At 40.8% G+C, this 23,819-nt stretch overlaps 1 protein-coding gene across 2 annotated transcripts in view; it reads left to right on the top strand.

Moving 5' to 3' along the window:
- The window catches only part of STK3 (serine/threonine kinase 3), a 731,888-nt gene that overhangs the window by 85,295 nt on the left and 622,774 nt on the right, over nucleotides 1–23,819 (top strand). For both annotated transcript variants that reach the window (XM_069220541.1, XM_069220540.1), the window contains exons 3-4: nucleotides 1,113–1,241; nucleotides 15,167–15,281. In XM_069220541.1, coding sequence (XP_069076642.1) covers nucleotides 1,113–1,241; nucleotides 15,167–15,281 — 244 coding nt within the window. The remainder of the gene's footprint in view (nucleotides 1–1,112; nucleotides 1,242–15,166; nucleotides 15,282–23,819) is intronic.

Here is a 23,819-nt window from a genome sequence, read left to right as displayed (position 1 = left end):
AAGTTTTGGGTGTAATTTGAGAATTATTAGAACATTGAAATGTTGGGATCTCCATTACAGACAATGGAGTGCTCCGGGCTTTTACTGGCTGGTAAAAGCCCGGAGCGTCAACATTCTAATGTTCTCTTTGTTCACAGCAAGAGCTGTGAACAAAGGCCTCACGGAGTCAGTTATTCATTAGAACATTCTGCCCTCTAGTGGCAGAATGTTCTAATAGCCTTAGAGCCTGCCGTAGCACGGGCCTTTAACGCTGGAGTGGTTCTTTAATGGCCGGTAGAGCCCGCTAAAGCGGGCTCCAAGGCTATAGTAGAGTCCCTGAAATGTATTTTTATTTCTATGTGGTGTTTTCTATAGTACATATTTCAGTGTAAATAAGGGGGAAAAAAAGCATGTATTCTAGTGCATATAATTTAATAGACTATTCATGAGACACAACAGAGGTAGCTTTCTTTGACGTATGTAATTTGAGGTGAGTAGGCTTTGAGGAGGGAGCAGGGAAGTTGATACCGTGGGAGATATGCAGGTGGAAGGGTAGAGGAGCCAGTTGATCATTGTGCTGTGGCAATGGTTTGATTCCAGACATAGAAATGTTGCCCCTAAGGGGGAATGTACAAGAAGTCAGTTGAAATGTGCTAGCTGCAGGTGTTTAGGTGGGATTGGCCCCTCCTCCTCGCCATGTATATGTATCAGACACTGTATACTGGGGTACCTTGTTCATGTCTTCTTCAGTTCTGATGATTTCCAAAGGCTCGTTCCTCACCATAGGAGGACCTCTTTTGGTGGTTAGACCAAAAAATGTGGACTTCTCCCATCACCTTGAGTTTAGAGCCGGGCTATATTTATTTGAAGAATCTTCCTAAACTCCATTCATCTATGTTTTTTAATTTGTCCTTTTTTTTTCTCATACTTGACTCCTTTCTTCATCTATGTGTTCTGCTTCTTCCGTATATACACTAGTTAAAGAAAGACCAATACTAGAAGTAGTTTGACCTGTATTTAATGTGACTGTTATTGATGGAATGAGAGTTGTGATTTTGCTTTTGAACATTTTTGTACACATTTTAGTTACATTTGTAATAAAGTAAAAAGTGATTGCCCTTGTTCTATTTTAGGTCCTATGGTAGTGTGTTCAAAGCGATACATAAGGAATCTGGCCAAGTGGTGGCAATCAAACAAGTTCCTGTTGAATCGGACCTTCAGGAAATCATCAAAGAGATCTCTATAATGCAGCAGTGTGACAGGTATGTAAAGCATAGGTATCTAGGATAATTTATTTTTAGGTACAATGCGTTCCAAGCCAAGGGAGCATGTCATTGCAGTATTGCCACACTATGCATGCTGGTTCTTTGTTCACTTAAAAATGATACTAATTAAAAAATCTTATGTTTATCTTTTTTTATTTTTTATTTGATGGGCTGCAAAAATGACTGACAAAGCAGATAATCCTTTTACTAAATTGATTTGACTGCAAGACCATTATATTTTCTGTATTGTCCCACATTTGGGATTTAAACCTACTTTCTCTCTTTTTTTTGTTTTAATTGTAAATATAGCTGTTGTAAAAAAAAAGAAATACCACATTTGTGTTTTTACTCTGCCAAAATTGGCAGTGTCTGATATTTCTAACAAATCCATTATTGTTGTGATGCAAAACACTTCAAAAATATACATAACACTTCCTTTTACTAATCCAGTACATTGTTAAATTAAATGACAAATCTAAGAGAAACATTTGCACTTTCTTACTAGCCTAAAAACATAACCTATACCAGCAAGTCAAGACATTTTATTTTTGCTCTGGTTATTTGCTAGGGACATATGTTATATAATTTGGTCTATAGTGGTCTTAGATCATATGGATTTCACTGGTATTTTATAGCCTTCACATCTTTGTTGGATGGTGCAGAAACTCTGGATTAAAATACACCAAACACAATGCACGCCATTAATTGCCACACCTGAACACCAGACCTTTATTCTTTCTCTCAACATGGAACTTCTATTGTGGATATGAAATTCCAGTGCTAAGGGGGATTTAAGTATGATACTTCTGCAAAGACAAATCCAGTGTTGCTATGGACAAAGAAACTTAAGGTGTTCGACGTGGACTTTATTGGGCAATGTATATTAAAAGCCCTTGCAGCGTGTTCCCTATAAGTTAGATCTTCCTGGCTTCTGTCAACTGCCTGGTGATTACCAAATAATTCTCTTGGTGACAGAAGTCTGACCATTCACGTAACTGGTCTGTCCACCAGATTTCAGAGTCTTTGAACTCTGTTCAAGAGACAAACTGAAAGGCCTGCTAAATGGAGCTGTCGTAATCCAACTTTGACATCACTCATGCAATATAACATGAAATTGTGATTGATAAAGATAGATGGTTCTATATCTATACATATTCCCAACTTCTTAGCTACCTCAGTACGTCTTGGAGGGAGCCAATTACAGAAGGTCAGATGTATACTTTTTTGAGGGAAACCCTCATCAGAATGTTGATGTGGAGGATAAGTGTCTGTAGATTGTGATTTATCCAATGCTATAATGCCTTGATCAAAAGCAAGTCCTGACAAACAAAGAGAAAGTGATCCTAACTCTATTTTGATGTGTGGCATTATCATAATTCATAATATCAACTATGAATCATTCACTTGAAGAAGCCAAAGGTTGAAGAAACAATTTCATTATGCTTGATTAGATTACTCCTTGCCCCTTCACACTTTAGATGAGGATTCATTCATTGATTGTGTTGAATGTTGCTATCAGGTGTAAGAGGTAGGTATACTGAATTTGTATCTGTAGTCTACTTGTCCAAGGGACATAATGCTACATAAATACTCGTCCTGTACAAAAATCCACTTTTACCACCCACCCCTACACCAGTGATGTATACATCCTGGCACAGACCTCCCTCCTGCGACATATACACAGCCCTGCAACAATCCCTTCAACAGCCATACTGATACCCTTTACAGTTACACAGAAACCCTGCACAGGCATACACATCACTTCAAAGAATCACCTGCACAGACTTGGAGAGACGCACATACCCACACGCAGCTACAGGCAAACATCCAGAAAACTTACCTCTCTGGCACAGACCAGACACTCACAAACCCATATCTGCAACAAACACCTCCCCGTGCACAGTCACACACCCACACCAACCTGCAGAATCTGACTCCCACCTGCACAGAGAAACACACAAACCTTCAAAAACACCCACCCACCTCCACAGACAGTTTCAAACACTCTTGCCCTCCTTCTCTATCTCTCTTTCTTGCTCTTGCTCCCTCTCGCCTCAAAAACGTCCATAAATTGCAAAGTCAAAAACACATAGGTCCACCTACAAAAACACACATTTGATATGCACACCTAAAAAATGCACAGACCTACACAAAGAGCCTGTGCACATGCACACTCTGCAACAAATGCATATCTCCAGCATGCCTAACTTCCATCTAACCATCCACTCAGATCATAGATTTTGCTTCCTAAATCAGTGAGTGCAGTGAATGTTAGAGGAAGCGTTGCATTAGGTTCTGTTCCTAAGATGGACTGGCTTGTCCAAATGGGGATATGTTAAAGAGTGAGGGATCCCACTCAAGCTCTGTGCTGTCTATCACAGAAAGAATAGGACATTGTTACTCTCACTGAAACAGGTGAATTGAAAGGTTTGGACCACACGCTAGTTGTTTTAGTCATGTCACCCTGTTGGTTTAGGGCTCCTTCACTCGAGCTGGTCTCATTCCTCCACATTATCAATTCTTTCAAAGGTGCTTTCAGACATGTTTTTTGAGGGCCAACTTTCGTGCAGCATCAACGCCCTTCCGAATATCTGGTAAACAAAGTAGATCCTGCACTGGCATTTTACTCTTCCATAGTGCAACAGGAAGTCCATGAGGGACAGGCATCAAATGCCCAGGGGCAAATAACCCTGAGTAAGTGCACTGATAAAAGCAGCAGTATGAGAAAATAGCAGCAGACGGGACAAAAAGCAAAGCATAGTCAGGGGAGAGCAAACAGCTTAGGCCAGAGAACTTAGCAGCTCCCATGAAGCCTGCATCTGCTCCCACCCTCAATCCTCTTACAGGCGGTGCTAGAGATGTCCTTCACAGAGTTTTGTTTCCTTTGATGTGACTTCTGCAGGCCCTATCAATGCAGTGTGTGTTGGGCTCAGGAGAAATGCAAAGATGAGCTGTTGTAACTATATCCTCCCTGCAACATCTAATAGTAGTCCAGTGGAAGCTCCAAGCCCTCTCTCAGGCTCTCTTCCCCAGGAAGAAGTAGTGTTTTAGCTGGGGTGACCTCCAGATTCTTCCCCAGCCAAAACACGGCTACAGACTAATGATAGGGTTTAGCCCTCAAAACTTTCTTTTTCTCAGTGGGGTTTAGGCCCTCAGTCTGGTTTCTTGATTGACTATGAGAACCAGACTGCCACCGTCTGTCCTTACTTATACTAATTTAATGTTTAGCTGTCCATCGAACAAATAAACATTAACATTTCTTAACCCTGACAGAAACCAACATGTGTCTGATACCACTCAATATAATTTCCACACCCTCAGAAGGACTGGGGTACCGACTTAGCCGCTCAGCATATTTCTTTTGGCTAGAATTCTAATATGTAGAAAACACGTAAAGTGCTAGTAAATGGACCCATAAGGGCAACTGTAGATGACCTAGATTTCCAAGATATAAATGTTTTCCCTGCACTTTTTAGTACTGTGTCACGTGGAGTGGCTGAACGAGTAATCAGATAACAGAAAATGCTGAGTTTTGGTTCTTGTCTAAGCTTGTGAACAGCCTGACATTTAAGATAATGCTCAAAATGGAAGAATGTTATCTTGATGCAGAAGATTAGAAGTCCACCTTAAAACTATTTATCTCACTTTCAGAATTAGTGCATTTTAGGTTATCATATTCAGAAATCCAAGAGTGTCACCCATTTAATCGGGGAGCATATAAATCAAAAAGCCCAAATTGATCCTTCTTGCTCCTTATCATTGGATTTGTAATGGAATTTTTTTTATGTTAAAATACCACATATTGACTGGCTTGACTGCATAGTTTCCCTACCTATCTTGGGTTGAGTTTCTTGGACATCTGTCTCTGTTACTGAGTGGTATCCCATCGATTTTCCCTTATGCCCTGCTGTAGAGGTGCATTTTAAGAGGTTATGGCATTGGTTTGGTACTCTGTACAAGCCTTTGTTCTGTAAATCTCTCACCCAAACAAAGCTGAACATAGGTATAAAGTTCTTGGAATTGTTTCAATAAATTTTTAAAACTTGTGATGATGTGATATATTTGCTTATGATTTGTCTTTATGCTGAAGCTGAATCGAATGTGCTGTGCCTTTATTTGTAAAATTTTAATTAAACAAAAAATCAGATCATAAATGTGATGCTTGCTCCACAGCAACCTCCACAATCTTCCTCTTTGGTGTTCTACATTTCCCTCTGTACCCAGTTACTTGGTTGGTTTAAACCCCCATTCCTTGTGTTCTAATTTTGTATCTCCCATTCCAACATGCCTATTGTCATGACATCACTTTTGTACCTTCTCCCTCATAAAACCCCACATTCATACTCCTTTCTCCTCTAATCTATGAATCTCTTCCGTAATGTATGAAACTCCGAAAACCTATTTTGATGTGCTGTCCTCAGTTGCCCAACTGCTGCCTTCACTGCCTATATTTCACTACCTTTTCGCACTGAGGACCCAACTCACAAATGTTCTGTGAAAAAAGTCAAATATACGAACCCCTAAGATTGTGCCTAGGTATGGAGTAGATTTCTTGCTTTGTAGGAATTCTGGAAGAATTACAAGAGTACTCCTGGGATTCTCCCCATTTCACATATTACCAGGAGAGCAGTACTCGTGCTAAATAATTTCTGCATTGTGAAGTGGATGTCTAATTGCATTTGCACTTTCTAATTTAGGTCCAGATATGCATAGCTTTATTCTTGCCGCAAAAGGACTGAGTCACAAACTCAGGCCTTTTGCGACAAGAAAAAAGCATTTTGCTATGTACAAACTCTATTTTGCGATTCTGTAATCTATGTACCGAACCGTAAAATAGATCTGCAAATGGCTATTTGGAAGGTGTGTGCCGAGGGCGTCCCTTCCAAATAGCGAGTCGCAAGGGGATGTATAATTGTTTTGTGACTGCAATTGCTATTGCAAAACAATCGCAGTTACCACCAGCTTCAAATTGGTGGTAACATATTCGTAATTGGAAAGGGGTCCGCACCGGCGTATTTTCTGATGCAAAAATATTTTTTCAGAGGCGGTAGTGGTCCCACGGACCACCGCCTATTCTGGAAAAAATGAAACAAATGTTTTTGTTTGTGACTCGCAATTTGGTATTCGCCTACGAGTCGCAATTTTTGAGTCACAAAACTTGCGGTCGTACATCTGGCCTTTAATGGTTTTCCGCTTGGAGATGTTATTTCCCCTTGGAGAAACCCCTTCCATTAAATGCCTTTTAATTGTGGGGTGTCCTTTCCCTATTCATACCCCAGTGCTATATTTAACTCTTCTCTTTGCACGGAGACAATTTACAGGATTATTCATGGTGGTAAATTGCCTGCAAAATATTGTTAAGTGACATGCAGGTTTGTTGGTTTTTATCAACCTTTTAAAATCAAACCATTCCTGTTGTTGTGAACAAAGGAAGGGCTTTGCAATCTGTAATTACATTTAATTACATGTTTTCTGTGTACCTAAGGAGGACCTATGTGCACAAAAATGTTTAGAAATAGGGCCCGCATGCACATGTTAGTAATTGTATGCTTGCAGCTCAGCGCTTTGTCAGTGCGTTTTCTGCACAAGTACATTCCTACTTCCTACTGGCGGAGCGTGCCATAGTCTTCCATCCGTCTTCGCTTTAACGTTTCACAGCTGATCTCCTCTCTCCTACATTTCATGGGACAAAGCAGGAATTAGAGTGTTACTCAAAGTCTTTATTTATTTTGTGGATTTTGTGAGTGCATCGTGCTATTTTTAGCCAATTAAGAGTAGCTTCGGATATTAATCGATTTTTAATTATGCTTTCTTATATTGGCCTTACCGATGAAGTGAATTTGATGGGAAATAAATAAGAAAAATTGGAGCTATCATGAATTTTATTTTAAATTATATTAATGACATTGAGGGAAGGATTTTGTTTTTGCTTGAATTACTTTAACTCTTTTTCATAGAAAACCACAATATTAATGGAACTACAGTTCCCATAGTTAGAGAGTTAAAAGATATTACATGACAATTCAGGTGACCCTAACCATCTAATGGTAACAAAACAGTCCCAGAGTAATCTTTGTACCCTTTCATATAGCATCCTTTAACCCTCAAATCACTCTCCTCACTTATTCTGACTTCACATGTCTTTTTCTATTTTAGTTTTTGCACTGTTCATACACAAATGAGCTACCACACAGTAGGAAATATGCATTTTCTGCATGATCAGTCTGGATTTTTTTGCCTTTGCTGCACCCTAGTTTTGTTACTGCTTTGATCCCTGACTGTGCACTTTACTCCTGCCTGCCAGTAGAAAAGAGTATGTTTGTTCTCCCTTTGAACATGGATGGATTGTCTTACTCCTAATTTGTATATTTAAATTGCCTATAAGTAAGTTCCTAATATATGGTACAAAATGTACCCAGTGCCTGGATGTTAAGTGCCACTGGAAGCCTGCAGCACCTATTGTGCCATCCACTACAGTGGCAGTGCAAACATCCTTTAAGACTGAGCATTGTAGCCTGCCTGTAGCAGTTTAACAACTGCAGTTATGCCTGTCAGATTTAAATAATAATAATTCACCGCTTTGTAGGGCTTGTGGCCCACAATGCACGGGGCATGGAATAGGTGGAAAATAATACAGCTGTGTCCCTACACTCACAAGGCCCTAACATCTGTTTTCACTGTGGCAGGTCTAGCTATCCTATGTAGACATCCAAAACACAGTTTAAAATATTAATACTGTATTTTGGAAATGGGACCAGCTAGATAAATAAAACAAACAACTATTTTTAATAATTACTAACAATTCAATTCAATTCAATGGTGATGTCAGATTTTTAATAAAGAAATAAGTAAAGGGAAACTTTTAGGAAGTCACCTTTTCCCTGCCTGAAGTTTCTGGAAGCTAGCATGCATTAGCTCTCCAGCTTCTCCTAGCGAGTGATTAAGCTTTAATATGTGTGAATTAGGTGTGTAGTGCCTCCCAGGAACAAAGAATAATCTGGTCTGAATGGGCAGAAATTACTCCTCATACTCCACAGAATATACAGGTTGGGGGCTGTGGGCATCCTTTCTGACACTACAGTGTCAAATCCTACCTGACAGGTCTGCTGCATTCACATATAACATTTGGGGGTGCACTTGAAAGGCAGAGAACACAAGGCCAAGACAATTCTTGTGGATCTCCTGTCTGGCTGTTGAAGGATCCTGCTTTCGTCCTACCTGACTTCTGTCTCAGGGTTTGTTGTGGGTACAGTACCTGCTCCACACTGGAGTTTAGCGTTCGATGGGGGGGAGGACAGTAGGATTACCATAGTCCACTCCCCACAATTCTCGAGCCCTCAGCGCCCAAGACTAGCATGGCTGAAGGCATTCACCGACTATTTTTCTAATTCGGTTTATGATTTTAATTGTTTTGCATTTTGACTTTATTACTGCTATGGAAGTGCATAGATACTGTACGCATTTCCCTAATTTAAGCCATTTTACCCTGTGCCATACCAGGGGCTGCGCACCAGAGGGTTGAGCACAGGTTAGTTGAGTGACTTGGAGGGATTAACCTGACAAGGGTTGTGATTATTTCTTGAGGCGGGCAGTCGTCCAACCCAATTAATGATCCAATTTCTTACACACACTTGATCATGTTTTAGAACTGCATCAGTACTAGAGCATTTACAAACAATATCTAAAACCAAAATGTACATCTAATGCACCTTTTATAATGCATTATGAGGCATCACTACCGCCCCAATGTCCATGTAACTTCTGACCTAAGGAAGGATATTCCTTGCCTTTGGGTCCTTAATTCACAATGGCTTTCACATTTTTTAAACTTCTTTTTGGGGACTGCAGTCAAGGATTGTACTGTTTATAATCTTACTAGCACATAAGCCATATCTGAATATCGTTTAAAGGTTTGATACCCACAGAATCTCCAGTTTCTTCTCTCATTAGCAAATGTACTCTTGATGAGGGAGTTAATTTTTTCCCAACATGGAGGGGAGGGTTGTAGGGAAAGTGAATTTCCATTTACTCAGTTAATTCTTGGTTATGCAGATATATCTGTATATATATATATATATATGTTCTCATGCAAACATGGAATTCATAAAAGTCTGTTAGGAGTATGGTTTACAGGCCTACTTTAAGTAAACTCTTATGAATTCCTGTAAGTTGTAAATCTTCACAAATTAAATGACCTATATCTGTAGTTTTGTGACTTTCTTTATACATTTAGGGCCAGATGTAGCAAAGGGTTTTACCCATTCTGTGTCTATGGGAAAATGTGGCCCTTAGTCCCTAATTTAGTCTCATGTTATAAAGTGCCCCATAATGGTTTTACGCTGATTCACCATTATTAAATAATGGTTTTACTCTCATTAACCATTATTAATATTTTTTAATATTAGCACAAATCAAACGTGTATTTTCAAGTTGAACCTTTTTTCTGTCCATTTTAGTTTGGAAAGCCGCAATCATGAAGCTTGCTTTCATGCTTATATGTATGTTCACAGATAATTGGGGGGCATTCTTGGAGAGTTACAAGATGGCTTGGCTTCAGATTGTTACATTTTAAAAATACATGCATACTTCTTAAGCTAGAACCACGGTCGGTAATGTAAGGTGAGCTCACAGGTCACTGCATTTTCCTGACTTTGCATTAATGCATTAATGAATCATATATGTAAGTTTGAACAACATATGCAGTTGGTTCCAGCTAGAAACCATACTTGTGATCTGCAAATAGAAAGGCGAGCAATTAGCCAAGATGCAAACAGATGCCCCTGACATGGGTTCCATCTGTAGACATCATTGCTTGAAAAAACGTCCACCACTATAACACAGCCACCTAGGTATCTAGTGTTACAATTTGTTAGACTTTCAACGTCCACTGACTACAGATATGTTGTCCCTCTGCAGAGGATAGAATACCTTGCCTTGTCCTTTGACATGCACATGATCATGAAAGAACTTACTTTCAGTTCCAGACAGTTGATATGGACACTCAACTCTTCTCCAGACCACCACCACCACCCACACCTTTCCTTTTCCTGAAGATGGCCTTTCTGCTCCAGGCCTTCTTGTGTGACAGGAGAAATTGACAGTATTGATGATGTCAGTAGACCCATGCCAGACAGTGCAGCGGAATTAAATTGTATGTTCTTGTAAGTCCATGCACAACTCATTCTTTCTGTTGGCAATAGTGCACTGTTGATGCAGTGTCATGGACACCAAATGCACCATGAGTCCTAGAAACTTCATTTTTCTCTTTGGAGTGAAATCCATCATCTTTTTATTTATCAGTCACCCTAAATTCTGATCGTGTTTTACTGCCATCCTCAATTGTTCTTTCATTGTTATTGGATCCTGAGCCATGGGCATCAGAACATCTCAATGGACAACAACTATCATGCTGTGGCGCACTAACACTCTAGGACTCGCTTAATGAACTTGGTTATGCACCATGGGCCGGAGGAAAGACTGAATTGTAATTACATGAATTTGAAAACCTGTTCTTGCAATTGAAATCGTAGGAACCTTCTTTACGGGCTGAATATTAATATTCTGAGGTATGCATCCTTGGAAATTAATCTGACCGTATATTCATTTTCTCATAATAGACCTTTTATAAAAATGGAAGCTCTCCACCGTGAAAAAAACAACCCTTTGTTGTTGAATTTTTACAGTTCAATCACTGGTTTGAATAGCTTGTCCTTTTTTTTTATGAGAAAAATATTGTTTAGAAATATGAAAGGGTGCAGGGTGAATTGACAAGTGTTGCCTTTGAGTTCCGGCTCCCTGCTACTGTCAGCTCTTGCAGAGAGAAAAATATCTTGAGCCTCACCTGCTGAACCGGCATTATGAAAAACACCAAAGTTAAGCCCTTTCACTATCTGCAAAGCCCCCACCTCCTTTGCTTGTTAAGCAAAAAAGATCAAACTCTGCCTCCCACTACTACTTGTGAAAAGTGGTTAAGGCTCACCTGTATAACTTTCTGATGATTTGTTTGCCCCTCCTCCCCAATATGGGGTGTCTGTGGTAGCAGCAAATCTATATCTCCGTCTGGACAGGTATACGTGGCTTAATCTTTACTGTTCTTGGAAATAGCTTCCGAGTTCAGAAGTGCTGGGACTTCTGGAGACCTTGGCCATCTTTTGCAGCTCAGCAGTCGTGAAGCTGGCAGTCTTTTTCATGGGTGACTATGCATTTTCTGAAATGGCTCTCCAAAGGGTCATCCCACTACCAAGGGTCCGTCTTCAGTTGAGCAGTTCTGCTAACTTGGGACGTATTCTGAGCAACAGTGAACTCTTTCTCTCCACCACTATTGAAAGAATTTGCATTGCCTAACATGGAGATTGCCTGACGAATCTACTCCATGAGGACCTCTGGGTTCATAACAGGTCCCTTCTCTTTAACCAATATCGCCATGCCAATTATTTTTGTTTGCAGGCTCGCTAGATCTAGTAATTTGTTCTTCCATGCCCATTAGGGCCTCTCTATGCCCTTTTTGGGTTACCTCAGAATTTTCCGTTGGACTTTACTGTTTTAAGTAGACTGAGTCTACTTGCCAGTGGCGGCCGGCAGTTTTAGGAGGGAGGGGGGCGGACAGGAAGCACACACACACACACTCTCTCATTCTTTCACACACAGACATGCACGCACATCCATTAACAACACTCATAACATTCAAACATGCACGCACACACCAAACATTCATTTTAAAAGTTCACACACACTCATTCTTTCACATACGCACGCACGCACGCACGCACTTCCATTAACAACACTCATACCATTCAAACATGCACGCACACACCAAACATTCATTTTAAAACATCACACACACACTCATTCTTTCACACGCTCGCACGCACATCCATTAACACTCATAACATTCAAACATGCACGCACGCACCAAACATTAATTTTAAAGCATCACATACACACTCATTCTTTCACACGCACGCACATCCATTAACACTCATAACATTCAAACATGCATGCACGCATCAAACATTCATTTTAAAACATCACACACACGCACACACACTTACCTTCAGCCTCGAGGTCCCAGGAGGGTTGGGACTGCTGCCTCGAGGTCCCAGGAGGGTTAGGTCAGCCAATGAGGGAAGTCAGCAGTCCCAGCCTCGTCACAGAGTGAGATGGGGTCAGTGAGACTGCTGACCCCACCCCACTCTGTGATGAAGTGTCACTGATTGACACTCGCCCTGGGCACTTCAGGGCTTAAACCTGAAGCGCCCAGGGCGAGTGTCAATGGGTGACGCTTTCCTCGTCACCCAGGGGAGGGCCTCGAGGCATCTTTGCTGAGCCGAGGAGGTCACGCCCATAAGTGCTGGACTGAGGAGGTCACAGCTAAGTTCAGCTCAGGCAGCCAGGAGTCGGCGCAATTCGCGCATGTCTCACTCCTGGCTGTCTGAGCTGAAAATGAAGAGTGTCTGTCAGGCTGACCTTTGTTCAGCCTGACAGACACTCTTCATGAGGGGCAAAAGGTGGGGGGCGTGGCCCCTTCACCCTGAAGGACTGGCCGCGCCTGCTACCTGCCCTCTACAAAGCATCTGTAGTATTCTGCCTTACTGCTGTTAAACTAGGGTCACTTTCTCAGAGAGAACCCACTGAGCAGATCTGGTCAGGGTTAAAAAAAACAATTTTATAATGTCGTCCTTTAAAGTCTGGTCTGCTGGCTCTGACTCATGGCGTCTCTTCCTTGTTTGGTGTTGAGTCTGCACGTTTCATCCCTTAGAACTGTCTCTACTGTAAGTGGATGGATCTTCACCTTCTGCATTAAACATAATCATTCTTTTGAGGCACTCCAGGGCATACAGATAGGCAGCGTAGCTGCTTTTGTCATTAGAACTCTCCTGCAGCTGGGTGTTTTTCTTGCCCTTGACTACCACTTATTTGGCTTCTTTTTGCTCATATTCTGTGGCAACCTGTGTGAGAAAGTTGACATAAAATATGTTTTTCCATTCTCTTACCCGAGGGCTGCCACCCTGTATTTACTGATTGATCAGTTGCATAGTAGGCCCTCTTAAAAGATAAAATTATGTACATTTCTACAATATCTCGCCCATTCTGAGGGAGACCTCAAATCCATATTGCGCTATAATGGAATACCAAGAGCACTATACACTTTATCTGTTACTGCACATTTTGTGGAAAAACATTCATAATGAATGCGATGTCTGTTTTGTGCATCTGCAGGAAACTGTATTGTGTGGACACAGCTTAGGCCTCACCTCTCACACGCACTCATATATGAGGAACCACTGCTTGCAAAGCAACACAGTTGCTCCTGAGACTAGCCTACTGAAAGATTACCCTCATACGCCTCAAAATAAATTCCTTTGGAAGACAGACTGTGGCAGAACCAGACCTCAATGTGCCCTGCAGCACATTGACAGTCCTTGCCTTCCCATACTCTCTTCAGATGGGAGCAGAAAGATGACTGCTTCTGGGCCCTGTGTGTAACCCAAGGATCTGTGGTCCAGCTTCCTTGGATAGGAGCCTGAAGCTTAATAAAAGAGGTGGTGGCTCCACAGAGCAGATTTTATAAGGCTATAGTCGCTGTGTGGGAAGCAGGTGCTCTGTCCTCATCCAGGGTACACAGGCCCAATAATGTGTTGAAAGGTGGATACAGGCGTAGATGGTTGACAGCAACATAAAGTACTAAATGACAGAATTAACCTATACAAAAGCACATCTGTGGCGTACGAGCCATTCTATATGCCTTTCAGAACTCTGAAATACTACACATAAATACAAAGTATACAAGATCACTCATCGCAGTCTAGTGAACAGCAGTGGATACCTGTTAGAACTATATCGCTATGGTTATGATATAATTGGTTATTGATAGTCGTGTGTTTTCTTGGAATGTGTGATAACTTCCTGGTTCAGGATAGTGTACTTTTAGTTGTATGGTTGTTATTAATGGCTGCTAAGTTAAAATTAATGAAAAATAAAGTACAATCCTCGCCTCATATCCTTTCTAGAAAAGATGTGAATAGATTTTTTCCTTTTAAATTGGTATCTAATGAGGAGACAGAATTTGCATAAATCTTTCAATTGTACAATGTGCTGTAATATAAAGAAACAATTATGAAAATACAAAATAAGATAAACCAGAACATTGAAAAATGTATGCGGAGAGATGAGATAAACAAGATAGGTCTTTAAAATTTTAGGGTTGGGAAAGTTCTGTTTAAATTTGTACCTCAACCCATAAAAAAGAAATTGAAACACAGAAGGGAACAACTGGTAACATAAAGCAGGTAAGAAAAAAACTCAGTTGGTTAAAAAGAAGCAAAGAGAGGGGAGTGGATGTGTAGGTGAACCTGTGGACGGGAGTATGGTGAACCCCCAATTTGTGGAGGTTTGTCTCCCCTCATCAGGAAGAAATACACAAAGGGAACAGTAGTGCAGGGATAGAAAGAAGGAAAAATAAGAATTATGTGACCTCTCAGGTTTAAATAAAAAGTAATAAAATAAAGCCAGTTTTATAAAAATGCAATCTAAATTGGTTTCTATCAAATGTTGAATGTTATTTGTCTTGGAAAATCCCATTAAACAGTTCAGGGGGAGTGGGTTATCTGGCAGTTTACACGTGTGTTTCTCAGAGATCATCTTAACATCTACATTACTACCTCCAGAAAAGCACAAATTATAAAATGAACAAAGCTTGGTAAAGGGAGCACATATAATCATAGCTGGGTAAACCGGTGCACAGAGCAGGGTTTGCAGGAGCTATTGTCAGGAAAGAGCATTCCTTTGAGTAATAGTATAAGAGTGTTATTCTGCTAAATTAGGTGAAGATGGGTGCATTTCAGTTCCTTTGATGTAGCATTGCAGTGTTATATTTATCTAAATGTTGGTGTTAAGGTATCCTTCTTTGTCTCTATTTATAGCCCCTATGTTGTCAAATATTATGGAAGCTACTTTAAGAACACTGACCTATGGATTGTTATGGAATATTGTGGAGCAGGATCGGTCTCTGACATAATTCGGTTGAGGAATAAAACGGTAAGTGTTTACAAGCATGTGCAAAATGAGAGCCCCACTGTTGAAAGTCAGAGGAACTTGGATAAATCTTCGTTTCAGACAGACAGAACGCATTGTGCGACTCCCTCGTGGCCCTTCTCTGTGAAAGCAATTTAATATTTAACTATTAGAAAGAAGACGGTGTCTATTATTCTGTGTGTGATGTAGTTTTCGAAGGATGTTGACCCACAATTATTTTGTAGCTTTTGTATAATTGTATTTGTGAATAATTGCGTTGCCTTGCTACAGTTTTCCAGTAAAATGTATTGTTGTAGTGATAACATTCAAGTATGCCTTGATTTTGATTTTACTCTATTTAGTGTAGCGCTCCCTTTCCCTTTGTTTTAACCTCTACAATAAGAAGGTTATTTCGGTCTTTATTTAGATGCTTTTTGTACAGAATACTGGTGAAAGTAAACGACGTTTATTTGCATATTTCTAAAGCCCCGATAAGAGACGGGTGTCTCAAAAATGCCTTTGAATGAAAAATATAGTATTTCGTGGCGTTGAGTGACATGTTACCTGCAAGTATTTTAGAAATGTAACATTTCTTGTGGGCTTTCTTCTTGCCGCTGACACTGAGCAAACCCAAGCCACATCGCAAATATTTATTTATATTTGATGTATCACAAACAAATAATTTCATTGCATATTTTCAACATGTGAACTGTTTATAAAGTAATGTACTTTTTTTAACTGGCATGGAACATACTTGTTGTAATAATGTATTTTCTGTTCGTGTGCCGACTTGAAATCAGGATGTATTTCTGTGTTTGACCTCTGTGACTTGGCACTCTTCCAGGCGAATGCCATGGAAACAAGCAGGGACAGAAATATCCTTGAAGTTAAAGTTAGATCTTTTCATTGTTAGAGGCTTTGCCTTCAGCTGTGCACTGGTTAATTCTGAATATGTGAAACAACCCGCTTAACTGTGTTTACCTCTGCATAGGCCTGTGTCCTGTCCTTTCCAATTACCAATTAATTGGACTCTGTTTGTTGAAAACATGGAGAATGTGTCAGAAAATTGATCTAGAAGTCGGGAGGAAGGATATCTTCCGTCCATTCCTAAGTTCTTTATTTCCTCCTATCTCCATGTGATTTAAAACCTGTTTCGGAGCTTGCTTCATTTCATTTGTGTTCTCACCAAGGGACTTTGCATCTTTTTTAGATGTCACTTCAGACTTTGCATGCGCCATCGCTTGTGAGACATTTTGTTTACTTAAAAGGGGGTTGGAGGCCACCCATTACTTACCATTGGTTGGCTTAATTGTCATTCTGATTTTCTTACTTCTTACGTCGGTGTGTGCTAGTCTCACCTCCGCTTCATGTGTTTGCATATACCAAATACTTCTTTCTTGCAGTGCCCGGTGTCCTCGGTCACTTTCTGAGATACTTTTTAAAATTTAGTTGCAGCATCCCATAAGAGTGCATGTGTTTGCAGGCTGTCTTCCCCACCTCCAGTCCCGCGTTGTTGCTTGCACTCACCCTCCCATCCTATCAGTTTGTGGGGAAAAGTCACGGAGTTGACCCTATTGAGACAAATCCTTTTTTACATTAAACAAGCACATCATGTGAGGTTTTTGGCAGCCAAGCTTGCAGATAAAGTAATTTTTGTCAGTGTTGGGGTCAGACAGTGGAGGAACATTTACGGTGACTGTGTGCCCCAGAGGCACCCAGGACAGCCTTAAAGTAGCCCACTGACTCACCAACGACTAACCTATACGTGTAATTTCACAATGCGTAAGGCATTTATTTACCCTGCCTGCAGCTGCAAAATGGGGAGATAACAAGTGTGGTCCTTCAGGACATAACTACCTTTTTAACAAGCACCACTTTGTCTCAGCGAATTTGGAACTGATTTCTGAAAAAATACAAGCAAGACTGCAAGTTCCTCAATGCAACATTCTGTTTATGCATGTTGCAAGCATGTTGATGTATGCTGAGGGTTGGGCTGGTGGGACAAATGTGGTATGAGACAAAAGCTCCATGGACTCACTGAAGTGAATAAAGACAAAGACCCTTTTTGGTGACAAAAGTGTGTTTAGGAGATGGAGCAGTTATGGATTTGTCTCAATATAATTAGTTTTTATTATGAAGTATTCTTCTGTATAGCACGTCTGCCATTAACAGGTGCTCATGGTGCTCCAAGTCTCATCGCTCATCTGCAAATTATCCAGTCACTTAGACTGCCTTTTCTCACTATTTCCTTTTGGCTCTTTAAAATGATGATGTAGGCTTTTGGAAAAATATTACTGGTATTATATTTATATGGGGAAATAGGGTATCACACTAACAAACTCTCTCACACACCCACTCAGACAATCACAGGCACACCAGACGCAAACACCACCTACACCTACCACAACCTTCTCCACCCTACCACCACTCCCCAGCAGCCCTTACTACAACCACCTTATACTACCACCACCCCACCACTAGCACCTACTACCACTGCTCTGCCACCACCCTAACCGCCACCACCACCCTAACCAACCCACCAACTGTAACCATCACTTACACCGCCCTCCTCTAACCACTGTCACCCTAACCATGACAACCACCTTAACCATGACCTTTCTATACAGTGTCTACCACCACAACCCTAACTACCATCCTTATCAACACCACCCTACCCTTCCCACCATCACCCTAACCACCACCACCTTCACCACCACTACCCTAAAACTTCCACCCTCACACCACCAAATACTACCCTAACCACCAGCCTACCACCACCATAGTAGATGTAACTACCACTACCCCGCCACCCCACCACCATAGTACAACCTTACAACGACCAATCTAAACAACCTACCACAACCCTACCACCACCTTAACCATAACTACCATCCTAACCTAACCTCCACCCTTCCCTAATGACCACCACTGCCCCACCTAGCCATCACAACCACCACCATCCTACCTCCCACTTCCACCCTTCCTTAACCACCACCACCTCTCAAACTATCATCACCACATCCCTAACTGCTACCACCTTGACCACCTCCATCCTCACTAGCCTCACCATCATCACCACCACCCTTTCACTAAATTTGGCTCTTAATTCCTGTAGAAACTCGTCAGTTTTTAACAGCCATTTTCAACTCATTACTTGATTGTTGTTTTCATGGAAAGTTGTGGCCTATGTTTGCATTTGTTTACTTTGGAGTAACTTGTCTCGCCTTAAACTATGCTACTAGGTATCTAGTAAAGCTAATTCATATGAATGATTAAGATACATCTACACATTGTCTGTAGCTATTTATTGACTCATCAGCCTATTCTGTGGAAATCAATATGTCAGCCTTGTGAAGAAAGTCTGTTGTAGGGTGTTGCTCTGAATCCTAGGATGAGTGCTTGCTTGGAAGGTTAATTTGTATAAACTTCATATTTAATTGCCTTGTACATTTTAATTGCTGTGCAGTGGGAATAAGAAAACAGAGTGTTTATCTCATTACATGGCTTACTTTTAATAAAGCAACCTATGAATGCATTCAATCCTTCTTCGAAGACAGGTTGTGGGTGCTTTCCTTCCTCTTCTTGTGTTTGACCCTCCCCTGGAGAATGGCCCTACTGCTGGTGTTCTTTAACTGCTTACTTTTCAGTGACTCCTATTTTCCTTTTGGTAAAGCACTCAATAAGATTGCATGTGGTTACTAGCTATCTTGCTCTCATACTTCTCTGTGCCCCGCTGCCGCCCTCATGCTGCTCTCCCTGTGTGGTCCTCCTCCACACCCCTCTGTATTGTGCTTGTCCTTATTTGCTTTCTCCCTACTTTACTTTCTTGCCCATGTCCTTCTCCCCTTTTCCATATTAAGCTCTCTCTCGCCTGTGTGCTTCTGCTCTCCTGTGTTACATATTGCTCTGTCTCACCTGTGTTATGTTCTTCTCCCTCCGCCCCCATGTGGCTTCCCCCCACTCTTTATTGCTTCCCCTTCCCACATGCTGCCTTTTTTAAATTTACCATTCCAACTTGGATCAATAAATAAAAAGCAAAAAAATTCACCCACTCATTTTGTAGGCACGTACGTGCGCCGGGCACACGTCTACAAAAATGACAGGCTGCAGAGACTAGACCTGTTGGCTTTGCCAATGCTTGATGTGTATCTGCAAATGGCTTCCCTAGTCTTATTTTCACTGTTGCTGACCTTCATCATTTATCCTTTCGGTTCCTGTCCGTCCTTATTACGATTGTCAGGGCAAGACTATCAAGTCATTGCAGCGCTCAATACACTTAGAATTTTGTCCTCAAGAACCCCAGTCTCTATTTTGTTCATGTGGTGCTCTAGTTAGTAAGAGCTAGCAGTGCTGTTCCTGCACTCCTCTTGCTCAGGTTATAGGAAAGCTTGCTTCAATGTGTGTTGTTCATTTTCTATAGAGCCACACCATCAAAAGGTTAGATGTAGTCCTAACCAGTCACACTGGCACTATGCCATCAGCATAACTTTATCTTTTACGTGTTTGACACGGAGTTCTGCAACAAGCATTTATTTACACCTGGAAAGATACAAAGAGATATTCATTATTTGCGCTGGGAGTTTATACACTGTGCTGACAAGTCTTCATTAACCTATATCAGAATATCTTTAGAAACAATGTTTTATTTACCTTCTGACCTGGTGCCCGATGACCAGTGTACTGAACGTTTAGGCCGTTTTCTCCCCTATATTGCCTTTGTTCAGTTTCTGTTTGACTAAGACGCTGTCCACGTTCGATGGAAGGCCTTCAGTATTATTTTGCTTTCTCCTCAACACTTGTTCCTTACCTCAACATAAATTTGAAATATAATTTTTTATTACATAACTTAATCTTGACATGTTTTTTCTAATGGAATCATGACTCAAGGAGTCCTATGTCCCAACATTTCATCAGCAGTATTTACAGACATCAGCATTTTTTGTCATTATTCTCTAAATATACCAGATGCAAGCTTAGCAATTAGCCATCATGGCTTCATTCCAGTAACTCAGATTACTCCTGAGCTGGCCTCTTAGTACATTTTCCATACGTGCCCGCCAGTCTTAATCTTTAGCAGGCACTCTTTCCTTTCGCCCCCCACTCATTTTGCTACTGGAGTGACCTATTTCATCTCTCCAGTCGTACTGTGCTTTTCTAACTTCACACTTCTAGGCTATGTAAATGTCTGGAATGATATGCCACCCAAGCCTGAGTAGTCCCTGCTGTTGGGTTCTTGCTCTTTATTAAGCCTCAAACCTCAAATATGTTGTTAATTTGCATACACACATTGTGGCCGTATTCTGAATCCTGACTTTTCCTCCTATAAAGGTTCATCAATCTCCTTGGCATTCTGTCTTTTCCTCTTATGAAGGCTCATCAATCTCTTTCTTGGCTTAATGCTGGCAGCGGGGCGATAGACAATTGTCTCTAGGTGCACTTCAGACCATGGCCCAAAGCTAAGCCCTTTAACCTCATTACTACTCTATCTTCCCATTTATCTTCAGTTACTATGGGGGAGGGCAGTTTTAATGTCAACACCTAGTATCATGATTTGCTTGAATGTTTGATGATCTTGACCCATTTAATTTGTTAAAATGTAAGGGTTGCACCATTTTCATGTTGGTGCTTTGATGCGCTGGCCTCTACTGTAAGTTCTTGCAAGGCCTTTTGAAAAATATGGAGAACACATTACATTAACAGTGGTAAATCTGACTGTAAAAGGGTATGGCACACTTTTCAAGAAGAAGCACTGAGTTTACTCAGGTCACAACTCTTGATTGAATTGTTCAAAATAACTATTGACCTTGTAGACCCTTAGCCTTGCTCCACAGTGTTTCAACTTTCCAAGAACACTTTTGATTCTCTTTTAGACCTTTTTCTCATAAAATTGAAAACATTCAGTCTGCCTTCAGTTTCATAGTGCTCCATTTTCGGAGCACACCCCGGTTGCCATCACCAATTTCATTCTGCCTGCCAAAAACAATCTTTCACAGACTCCAGTGCCCTAAGCAGTTCTTTGCTCATCTCTTTGGTTTCCAAAATTATGGAAAAATAGATTAACCCTCAGCTGTCTTCTTTTATTGAAAACAATAAAATAGTACTGAAACAACACCGCTTGCAGTAGCAGATCTTTGTTCCATTTCATATCAAGGCAGAAGAGATGCTTTCATCCTTTTAGGTCTGCTTCATTTGACACTGTATTCATGAGGTTTTGACCCTTCTTCTGTCACAAGGTGGCATTTGTGGTAGCGGACTATCCTGGAGAAACTTCTTTTAGTTGGACAGCTCTTAAGTCACCTAGTCCCCCTCCAACCTCCATTCTTCTTTCAAGCCTGTTGACTGTGCAGTTCCACAGGATCCTCCAACCGCCCATGTTTAATCTGCATCTCTCATTATGTCTCTTCTTGGTTTTCTGTGATGTCTTCTGCTGATTGTTGGAAATGGCCCTTTTTGCAGGGTTATCCCCAAACTTTTTGCTTTCTTCCTCCTATTTTTTCAGGTCTGTTTTTCTAACACTGATGATACACAGAGATTGTTTCATTTAAGGATGACTTGGGGAACGGTCAATTTGAGTGTAAAGCATGTATGACAGATGTTGTTGATTTGATGAATTTTAATTTGATGAAAACTAACCAGTGTTAAAATGGAGGTGCTGATTTTTGGAGGCCCTCCCTTTGGTCTGGCCTTTATTTTAGTAGCCTACTGAATTAGGCACCCTCATGTTCCTTAGGCAACTGCCCAAAATCTTGGAGTGGTTTTTGGTGATTCCATTTGTTTTTCCAGACAAGTTACTGGGGTTGATGGCTCTTGATCGTCTTATCTCCAAATGTTGTGCAAGATTGTTCATCTTCTCCACTCAGCGAGCCGTCAAACAGTGGCACCTTTTGTTTCTTGTAATGGACACCCCAAAATGCATTTCCAGCCTCTTGGCAACTGTTGCAAAAGAGGGATCTGCAAACTGGATGCATCCTTACTTTAAGTACTTTGTGACAGAGTTCATTACAATTTACGATTTGAGATTGTTCATTGTTCACTGAACAACAGCAGATCTCAGGGCAATCTATGTGGAACTATCTTACCATCTCTGGTTGCCCTCAAACAACAATCTAGCTGATCCAATTCAGTCTTCCTCATCTCGTTTGCTGGAAACTAGCTAGGAGTCATCAGCTTGTTCCCTGATATTTTTTAATAATATACAAGAAATCCTGATAATAAGATTAATGTGAAGACTCAAGTTTTGAACTCATACTTGCCCTTCAGTTTCAAAGTCTGACTCAAATGTACCTTTTTGCTTTAAGAAATAACCTTCCTTCATACCTGAACAGTGTCTATATGTACCTTGTAGCAATCACTGCAAGTTAAAATATGTGTGTTTCTTTAGTACACGCCTGAACCTTGACAGACTGGTACATTTGCACTTGTGAGCTGAAGGGATATTCGGGCCTGCTTGCGAGTAAACGCTACGCTTGCTCATTGACTGATGTTTAATGCCAGTGTGCTGGTGAAGTGACCATAGGGGACTAATGAAGGAACCTCCTGGTTTCAGGGATGTGATGCAAATGGCAGAGGCCACAGAATAGTGTAATTGGTGCGTTTTTAAAACATGAAGCCTGTGAATAAGCATTTCTGAGTCTCACATTCTGCATGTAAGCATAGTAAAGAATGGAAATAACTGCTGCCCCAGCTTTTGATGTCCTTATATACTGCACACTGCAGAGCAAACAGCCTCTTGGGAGTCATGTACTGCTTAAAAAAATAAGAGAACCATGCTACTTCTCCTCTCTCTTTTTAAAAAAATATTTTTTTTGAGTGGGATGTAGAAAACATACATCATATATAAAACACAAAATCAATTCATCAATAGTGTTTCTTAACAGGAATATCATCCCTACGGGTATTACAAATATATATGTATATATTTAGCAAAACTAAACTCTATTTAGGTTTTAGATGAACTTAGCAGCAGCAACATACTAAAATGATGAATAAAAAAAACTACAAAGTGCCTCGTGTGGCCCAGTTCTGAGCAACTTCAGTGCATCCAGGACCTAAACCATATGTAGCAGCAAATGCCTAAAGTGCAAAGCATATAGTAGCCAGATGCACTGTGCAAAAACAATTTCCCCGAGTGCAACCTACTAAATGAACATAGCAACAAGATGTTAAAGTGCTGGGAAAAAAAGAAAAACAACCAAGTATTTCGTACAATCCAATACCTGACTACTTCAAATCATCCAGTACCTGATCCGTGTGTATAGCAACAGATGTTTGAAGTGCACAAGTAGTTAGCAGCCAAATACATTGAGCTGGACAATTTCCCCGAGTACTACCTCGATCAAAAAATCAGTTGCAGTTCAGCAGGCCACTTCGTAAATTATAAATCACAATAATGTAAAAGATCTGAGGAAGCAACTCTTCACATACAAAAACATCATAGACCTTCTCAAGCCACCCCTCCGAAGGGCCACCACCCGCTTAGCATAGGCCTCTTGAAATGTCCGAGTCCTAATCATTTTGTTGTGCCAATGAGAGTATGCAGGGACCACATCTGTTTTCCAATTT

Source organism: Pleurodeles waltl, chromosome 2_2 (genome assembly GCF_031143425.1).
Source record: "Pleurodeles waltl isolate 20211129_DDA chromosome 2_2, aPleWal1.hap1.20221129, whole genome shotgun sequence".
In the NCBI taxonomy this organism is placed as follows: domain Eukaryota; kingdom Metazoa; phylum Chordata; class Amphibia; order Caudata; family Salamandridae; genus Pleurodeles; species Pleurodeles waltl.
Note: the sequence above shows the minus strand (reverse complement) of the source record. Positions and strands in the feature narration are given on the sequence as shown.